The sequence below is a fragment of the Abrus precatorius genome, unplaced genomic scaffold, assembly GCF_003935025.1.
Source record: "Abrus precatorius isolate BTA unplaced genomic scaffold, Abrus_2018 Scaffold11, whole genome shotgun sequence".
NCBI classification, from domain to species: domain Eukaryota; kingdom Viridiplantae; phylum Streptophyta; class Magnoliopsida; order Fabales; family Fabaceae; genus Abrus; species Abrus precatorius.
The window spans coordinates 30,140,694-30,150,394 of NW_020874303.1; the positions used below are offsets into that span (position 1 = coordinate 30,140,694).

The window sequence follows — 9,701 nt, forward strand, 5'->3', positions numbered from 1 at the left end:
GGGCGTGAGATTCATTAGAAGCTTTGGAAAGTGGGTGGTGGGACATATTGCGGCTGGAGACACTTCAATTTTATGTGGAACTTACAAAACACCCTTTAAATTAAACATTAGGCATCCATCAAATTCAATGATGTGCATGCTTTTAATTCCTCCATCTCTAGATCTTTCCTTAATTTTCAATATTTTGTTTGATCTTTCCTCGTATTTTCTTAATATTTTTCTTATTTTATTTAATAATATATTGAATAAAAATATATATGAGTATATTATTTTTATTTTTATATTCTTTTTTGGCCAGGGCATCACTCTCTTGAGTCCTCCGTCGTTAGAGCACAAGGTTTTGATTCGAAAGCTGCGTTCTCATTTCTCTAATGGTTATCATGCGTTCATTTACACATATAAGATGGCATACATATTAACGCATGCATGAAAAATAGTTCTTCGCTTCTACCGAAAAAGAGTCTTTCACTTGTTCTGTAAATGTGTGTTAGGAAGGGTAAAATAGACGTTACAACTTACAATATTATTGTTAGTTGATTTTATATCTATTTTAGAGGATATTTAAGAGAGTCTATAATTTATAATTTTTTAATTTATTTTATTAAATTTCTCAATATAACATATAAGAATAACCTTTTTGTAATTTATTTAAAAAAGATTCTGATCAAATTTATGATAAACATTTAATTAAGTTATCTTCTCAAAAATAGTATTCCTTCAAAAGTATTAGGAAAAAAGGTGGGAAGACACTAGGATTAGAAGCAATACTCGCCTTTATAAAACAAATCCATGGATAATGATTTTCTTTTATTTGGAATCAACAGTGAAGGGTTTTTACAATGAGTATTGCTGCTAGTAAAATTAATGAATAATTTCTTTATTAAAAATTATAATAACTAGATATTAGTACAATTAAATTTTGTAACTTTTCGTAAAACAAATTAATTTTAATCTTGATACATTTTTTAAGAGCATTTCTCCTTAATACAAAAACAAAACCACAAATATTTATTTGAAGGTGGAGGAAAAAATGAATAGAGGATTGTACCGGTAGTGATGAAATGCTACTCCATAACTGATGAATACAATCAACAGTGACGATGGGCAGCATGGTGTCTTAAGCTTACAGGGTGATCATTGTTGTGTTACTGTTCCTGAATCAGCATAATGACCGATGAGATTTATGTCTGAATTGAAGTCTGAATTATATTTTGTCAAGTGAAACATCAAATCATATAGGGATAGATGAGAAGACCCTAAAAGTGTCTCCAAGTAAGCGTGAGTAGGGGACACCAATTCTTATTTCTTTCAGTGATTTCATTGGAACATTTGTGGTTCTCTTCCTGCTTCATGTCCTTTTCCACTCTCATTATCAGTTATCATCAGGAAATGCCTCTCAGATTACTGTACTTTGTCATCTCAAAAGTTGAAATACCATTTTGGATTTACCTGTGAAGTTGATTTGTTCAGAGACTTTAGCAGCAGCTTAATTGGCTAACATCAAAATTACCTAATCGAATAGAATTAGAAGAAAATTTGGATGGACTGTTATTAATTATTTAATAATAAAAAATATTAACATTAGCCTTTGATAATGACTTTAAACAACCAAAACTCAAGATTTTATTTAAAAAAACAAATATTTATTATACTAAAAATATAAAAATAAAATAAAAAACTTATTGTAAATTTAAATGCTTAATATGGGTCTGGGACTGAACTGTAGTAATGTACTCAATTTATACTTTGTTCCACTAACAACTGGAGTGTGAAAAGCATTTTAGCCTGTATTGCTTTATAAGTATGTGAATGGAAGTGCTCCTTTGCAAGAGGACTTCAACTTCTAAGAGAATGCATGCATCAGAATGTTGAAAAGTGGGACTCCAACAAATAATGAAATTAAAGGGTCAAAATGAGTTGGCATTTTGTATCATTTTGTCCTCCACTTGATCCACTCTGCATCAATTGGTCAACTTACTTCAAATATAGAATTCTACTTGCTCACTTTATATTACTAGGTTGTTTTAATGTGCACCGCTCCTTTTCTTCTTTCATGACTTCAATAATGTACTCCCTTTCATTTTAGCTAATTAGTTCTAAATCTAAAAGCAGATTTGGTATAGAGAAGACATCTTAGATGTAGGAAACTGTACTTATAAAAAAAGTTGTAGATTCTGCTGGTGCAAATTAATGATAAATAAGAGACTAGTTTGATGACACAACATATACATGTCCGCTGTTATAAACCACAATTCCTAGAAATGGGATTTCATTTAACATGTTTGTAGTGCTAACAAAGTTAAGCAGGAAAGAAACCCTTCACATTTCATCATATCTGTTAAAATGGCCCATATAGAGTACTTAATTATTATCTCAGTTTTTGTTCTTGAAGGAAACCCTAGTGTCATTCCCTACTAATTATGAGTTTTACAGTGCGAAAAGACTCTTTTTCACTCACTTGGACAAAGAGAAAAAAGTATTCGCTCTGAATGCTCCACGCTTTGCTCTCACATTGGATCGCTTGGAACCATATGTAAGGAACATGGAAAGGTTAAGCAGATGCCATTGCCAACCATATGAGTCAGTTAAGATTCAATAGCTAGCATTAGTGGTTCAAGAGCCTGAAACTGAATAATATACAATTTTTTTTTTACAAAAGAATCAATCCTTTAAGATTAGTCATGAAAATTCTTCTGCCTTGGGTGTATTAGTGTTTGTAAATAATTATCGAAAAATAATAATAACCAACAATGTGGCAGATTAATCACTTCGCATATTTTTAGGATTATTGGGCAAAGTCTTTCTAAAACTTACGTTCTATCTTGATGCATAGTGATTAGCAGAGAATCATCCCTTCATTACCTAGTACTTATTTTTTATTGTCATTAAAAATCAAAGTGAAGCTTTTCCTCTCTTATGGTATTAATATTCTTCGTAGTATTTGAAAGAAAACATGGAAGATTCCAATTAAAGCAGAAGCTCACCTGTGTTGTTAGGAACATTAATTAAATGGGAGAAGGCATCACAAAAGAGAAAAGTTAGAAAATTAGTGTGAATTACGGAAGTGGAGAGCATATGATTAAGCGCAACTCTTATTGGTTTTGTTGGTAGCATCATAGAAAGTTGATTAATTATACAAAAGATAAGAGGTTAATGGTTGTTGTTTTATATTGAATTCGAATAATTGAAGCCTTCCCCGGCTGTGTACTTGACTAGTCTAATTGTTTTTGGGTTTTTCCACTAATCACAAAAAGAGAAGAACGAATAAAGGTGTTATTGGTTATTAATTGTTTACTGGACTTGAGAGAAAGATTCTACTAAGATAATGCACAATTGTTTGATACTAAAATAATTTAAATGTGTCACATTCGAACTTGATGGTTGACGCTTTATCTGAATATACACACACCATTAGCTCCTATGTTTTGTTTAATGTAGCTCCATGTCTTTGTGGTTCCTGAACTTGGGGGGTATTCTAGTGGCTCCACGAAACATCCTTAAGATACTCCGAAAGGTACGTACATATTACACTCATTAATTAATTATTTTATTTTTATTTGATGACTTTCATTATATTTTATTATTTAAATTTCTAGAATAAATTATCAAATTATATTTTCACTTTTACATATCCTCTGAAGGTTTAATCAGTGATTTTACCCGTCTTATTTTCTATAGTAAAATTCAAACTCTTTTCTTCGCTAAGCTGCTATAATGATAAAAGAGGTCATGAATATTTGTTAAAAATTAATTTGGCTATATCATTTTTAAAAATTAGTTTAAGTGGATTTCTCTTCCAATCTTATAAGAAGTATTACTATATTTTTGGTTAACATGAGAGATCTTAGTACATTTTCCCTCACTGAAAAAAGATGTATCAAATACATGAAATTTGTAAGATTAAGCATTTATAGATGGCCTTACACTAATATTGGATAAATTTAAAGACCAAAATAAAAAAGAAAGAGACCTAATTCACCCTAAAAATTTTACTTAAGAAATGAGGTTTGTTGAATTAATTTTATAAAGAGTATTATGACCATATTACTTTGCCAATATCAGATATCACAAAATTATGAAATCAAACAAATTATTATATAAATAGCTTTAGTCAATTTTAAGGTACAAATTACTCGTTAAAATTGTTTTTTTGTTTTACTGAAAGATAGATTTTATACATTTATTAGGGAAAAATCAATGTTTATCTAATTTATGTAAAAATATTATTGGAGAGAGGTAAACTGCAATTCTATATAAGTAACTATATCTAATATAAGCAACCATTGCTTAAATAAAAATTAAGCAAAAAGTGGTTCCATCTGCATAAATAGTAATAAAAAAAAGTAATGCATAATTATAGAACTCATATAAAAAATAATAAAACAAAAATTTAGTAACTTTTTTTTGTCAACAAAATTTAAACAACTTAAGTGCAGTATCATTAGAAATGCTCCAAGGACCAAAGGTACACAAAACGTTGCTGTATTGCCTTGGGCCTGGCTTCGTGTTGGGCCTTTGAAATATAAGGAGTCCATATATAAGGACTACACATTTAAATACGTAAAAATTATAAGTCCTAAACTTTTACAAGGAGAAGTATTTTGCTTCAAGACACGGATGTTAAAAATGAGTAAACTTTGTTGGGTTTTAAAAATTTTGGCTCAATCTCAAATTTAGACCAATTTTACCCAACTCAAAATCTGCCTAGTCCTGCTCCCCAAAAAATGTATAATCTCTGGCCTAATTTTTTCAAAAATCTAATACATTTTTTGACAATCTAAAATTATCATTAAATTAAAATATATTTAAAAATATTTTCCAATGTGATAATTTTTATAAATTTAAAATTAATAAATAATTAAATATTTTTAAAAATTAAAGAGATAACTTAAAAAAACAAATTATAAAAAAATAAAATATAAATGTAAGTTTAAGTCTATTTAAAAAATTTAAAAATACTTAAAAATGTTATTGTTTGATATAATTTAAAATAAAATTTTTAGTTGTTCACTCTAAATATTTAATACAGCTGAAATTTGAACTTAAAACTCTCTGCCACTAGATGATGTGCATAGTGATCATGACATTACAATTTAATTGCTCTATTTTTTTTACCTATAAAACTTATTCTGAAAAATACACGAATAAATTAAAAAAAAAAAAAACTCGCATTAATGATTTAAAAGAAAATCTGGCAAAGGGACACTTAGGACTTTTCAGGCTAAATTTGTTAGGGTTTATGGTTTCTAGTATAAATTTTAAAAATATTCTGCCATTTCGCATCGGAAACACGGTGTTAGGGATTTTGGCCATTTGCTACTGAAGAAGGTCTCTCTCTCCCCAATCTCTCTGTAGCATATATTCTTTCACTGGTCAAAGACTTTTCTTTTAAGTAGGAATGCTATATCTCTTTAGGTATTAATGTGTTGGCATAAGCTCTGATTTGTTTGATTCTACTTGTTTACGCAGGCAGGAGATCGTGTTTTTTGAAATCAACAACGGAAAATGTCAGGGTATGCTCTCTTCTTTTTTTCCCTTTCTTTTGTGATTGCAGCACGTAATCGGGTTACCGAAGGAGCTCTTGTTATTTTATTTTTTTATTCTTAAAATATAAAATTAGTAGAACTGCATATTCATAATCATGTTGCAGTTTCCTGAGAATGGTTCCTTTAGGATGAAATGTTCACATTTCGATTTGAACATATTGATGGCTCAAATTGAGATGGTTTTATGGAATCACTCGCATCTTATTGTCTGAATAAATTGTGATTGTATTTTGATGTTGAACTCTAATGGAGTGTTTATTCCAAATTTTTTGCTTCCGTCGTAGAGCCTGGTTGCTTTCATTACTTTACCCGTTAAATGTAGAATTACTTTGTGATTCATTCCTACCATGATTCCTCATTCCTAGCATTGAGGACGTACAGAATATGTACTGTAATGTATTATAATTCTGTGAAGTGTTAGTATTTTTTTGTTTCTTTGTCCTAGGAATTGTTTTTGCAAACTTTCAAATGTTAGACTAATGTGTTTTAAAGACTGCTTTTGAAAACACTGCTAGTCAATTTCTCTTGACTGGTATAGAATTGGATCTGATCACCCTACACTGTAGTAATACCTAGAAGAAATATGGAAAAGCGAGAAAAACTAATCAAATGCGTTAGATATTTTGTTTGGAAATAATTCTTGTATAAGCTGCTGATAAAAATTGTCTACATCCTTCGATTTGTGTGCATTGGTCCATTGGTATTTCCGAATAGCTTTTATCTGATGAGATTCTTGTATGAGTTCCTTCTGACTGTTTGGAATACTTTTATGGTGCAGTGAAGAAGGAGCTGTTGCAGCTGAGCCAGCTGCTTCAATTCCAGGTGAGCCAATGGACATCATGACTGCCTTACAGCTTGTTCTGAGGAAGTCACTGGCTTATGGTGGTCTTGCACGAGGTCTTCATGAAGGTGCAAAAGTGATTGAGAAGCATGCTGCGCAGCTGTGTGTTCTAGCAGAAGACTGTGACCAACCTGATTATGTAAAATTGGTGAAGGCACTCTGTGCAGAGCACAATGTTAGCCTTTTGACAGTTCCGAGTGCAAAGACCCTTGGAGAATGGGCTGGTGTAAGTTCCTTCGAGTCCTTGACTCAGAAGTCTTAACCATGTTACTTCTATTCCTTGTGCTACTGATTTACTCTCAATTCCCAAATTCATTTGGTGAATTAGGGGTTATTCTTTATTTACTCAAGCAAACATAGCTTTATCCTGGCATTTTCTTTTATTAATTTTTGTTGGTTTTTTTCTTGCAGTTATGCAAAATTGATTCAGAAGGTAAAGCTAGGAAGGTGACTGGTTGCGCCTGTGTTGTTGTCAAGGTATGACTTGTATTTGAAATGAAAATGTTTCTTGGAGTCTGTTGCTATGCTACATGCACATTTAAGTATTTGCTTTTTGCAGGATTTTGGGGAGGAGCATGAAGCCTATAATGTTGTTCTGCAGCATGTGAAATCACACTGAGTTGCAGTGTGCCTTGATTTCTGGGTTTCAGTTTTAATTTATTGTATGAATCTATAAGGATGATTTTTGCCTCTATCTGGAGTTTCTACCTAGGGATTTTGACGGTTTAGTACAATTATGTCCATTCTGATGGCTGCTGAGTGAATGGTTTTTTATTACACTATTAATTTCCTTATGTGACTGACATGTACTTCTTTTGGTGAAAAAAAAAAAGAGCATAATACTGGCTACAAATTACTACGTATTTAGTTACGATCCTCCCATCACATCGTGTATCAACAATTATGCTACAAGTGCACAGGAGAGCCCACTGGAAGTTGTCATATAGTAGCACTGATCATGATCTAAGCTTTTGCATCATTCTTCTCACTTGTCTATTGCCCATTCAATTTCCATTGTAACAAGGACACCATGGATTTGGAGTATAGTTCCAATTCGATCTTTTTTAAAAGCTAATATTCCTAGCTAGGTGCTACACCACCCCAATTAACAGCCTAGCTTACGGTTGTAATTTAATTTGCTACCGGCTAAGTTCATCGCTATCAGAATCCAATGCCCTGTATTACCTACAAAGTAATGCTCGCTCCATCTAAATTCATTTAAATAAACCAACTCTTCATGTGTTGCAAGAATGGCAATCTGGACCGCCTTGATCCTACTTGGAACGCTCAGCAACGTTGTTATGCCTTGACAAAATGAAAAAACGTTTTTAAGCTTCCCATGCTTTCAGTCAATTGTTACAGTTGGAGAGGTGGAGTACATTGTCGCGATGATGATATCAATTTAAATGAATACTTAATAAAAGGCTTAGTATGCAAAATATGGTGCATTGATAGGGGAAAAAACAGCTCAAATTAAGACCTTGGAATATAAACAAATATCAAATAAAGTTAAATGATAATATTTCATCCAAAAGTCAAAGATATCGCCATGCTTGATTCTACTGGTACGATTGACGGTGCCTCTCAGTCTTCTGGTGACAAATTGCAAGATTGAAAGAAATCTCATCTCTCAATACCTGATTTGAAAGTGGTGTTTTGGAAAATATGGTGATTGTCTGGTAGAATCGAAGTAACGTGATGATTTGGTCTCCAGTTACAAAAATAAATTCAGTTAGTTATCCAATTTTTAATCTTAAGATGGAGAAGAACAAGAAAGAGAATGATAATTTCTTATTTTTTTATTATTATCCAAGAAACAGATGATACTTGAATAAGGGCCTCACCAAATACATCATTATGTGCTTCTAAACTATATGAAATGTTTTTGTCTTTTCTTAATGATGGATGCAACACAAGTTGGTCTATTAGAGGGTTTAGATTAAATTTATATATACTAAAGAAATATATAAAAACTATTTTTCTAGTGTGAGACATCCAAATGGCAGAAAGAAAGATTCTTTCAATTGCATTTCTTGTGTCATCTTAAGTTGGGCTTGGGAGGCAAATTTGCCAAACCGTCTCCATAAAATCATATTCATCATGACTTTTGAGTTTTTTTAAAAAATATTTATATAAAATTATGATAAATGTCAGAAAATAAATGAAAAAAAGAAGAATTAATGGTGCATGATAGATATTCCTGAAAATAAAAGAAAAAGAAAAAAATGTCAATGTCTCCATTAGTTTGCTTGAATTGCAGTGCATATTTCATCCTTATGGCACATGGTTTTTTTAAAATCATTCCTAATTTAATTTTACTTGTCCTGTAAGAAGGCTTAGCTTTCACTCGTGGATTTTGAAATAGTGCAGAGTATTATTAAGTTTAAGACTTGTAGAACATGGATCTTTTCAATTTCTTAAGTATGCTCGGGTGATTCCTCCTGAAAAGCTTTAATCTAGATTAGAGGAGCTACAAGTCTAATACCTCCTGCTACGGTACAGTGATTAATTGCCAGTGCTAGTAATGAATTTTTAATATCATAAGTCAATATATATGCTTGTAATGACTTTTCATTAGACTGTGTATGATGACGACGATGTGGAGATAGAGATACTAAACCCCAAATCCCAACGCTGGGAGCTAATTGCTGACGACGATGTTTCACTCGATAAGGTGGCTTCAAAGCTACGATGGTCATTTCATTACTGTTATGCATATCACTATAAATGTAATTCATGTATAAAAAATGTTAGTTATATCTGGCTGAAGGGCACTAATGCTTAATAATATCGGACTTTTACTAATGATCCTTACGGTAACATGGTTAGACATTTCTTTGTGAAAAAAGGGTAACTACAGGTTGAAATAACTTTTGAATATGGTCTGGTCATAATTGGTATGCCAAACCTTTATCGATACTGGGTATGGTTGCAAGAACAAGGGTCAATGTGTTCCATTCATCGAGGTGTTGCATGTGCTGTGGGCTCTCAAATCTTGGGACACCCATTAGAGTGAAGGACTACTCTTGCCATGCGTGATTTGGAATTGTAGTCCAAAAGGTAAATGAATCTATTTCTTGTGCCTTTTATTTGCCCAAATGACTTATACTAATCACCACAAAACATGTAAGTTTTCTTTTGTAGATAAAAAAAAGTAATCTTCAAGGCCCAAATCTTCTGTCAAGTGCAGAAGGGTTTATTGAACATTTTTCATGTATTAATAATAATTTTGACACCCAATTTGTTGGAAAAGCAGGTATTTCTCGAATAATAAAGAGCGAATGAGTAATTATTCTGTAGGACAGCCTTTGTTT

At 31.7% G+C, this 9,701-nt stretch overlaps 1 protein-coding gene across 2 annotated transcripts; it reads left to right on the forward strand.

Moving 5' to 3' along the window:
- The first annotated feature begins 5,208 nt into the window (after positions 1-5,208).
- Positions 5,209-7,168, forward strand: LOC113856123 (40S ribosomal protein S12-like). Of its 2 annotated transcripts, none has more exons than XM_027487804.1 (5): positions 5,209-5,328; positions 5,470-5,513; positions 6,325-6,613; positions 6,799-6,864; positions 6,947-7,168. In XM_027487804.1, the coding sequence occupies exons 2-5, from the start codon at positions 5,506-5,508 to the stop codon at positions 7,004-7,006; spliced, it is 423 nt and encodes a 140-aa protein (XP_027343605.1). In that variant the 5' UTR covers positions 5,209-5,328; positions 5,470-5,505; the 3' UTR covers positions 7,007-7,168. The 2 variants fall into 2 exon arrangements, with proteins under 2 accessions (XP_027343605.1, XP_027343606.1); XM_027487805.1 differs by having other exon boundaries at positions 5,292-5,392; positions 6,947-7,138.
- Positions 7,169-9,701: the final 2,533 nt, after the last annotated feature.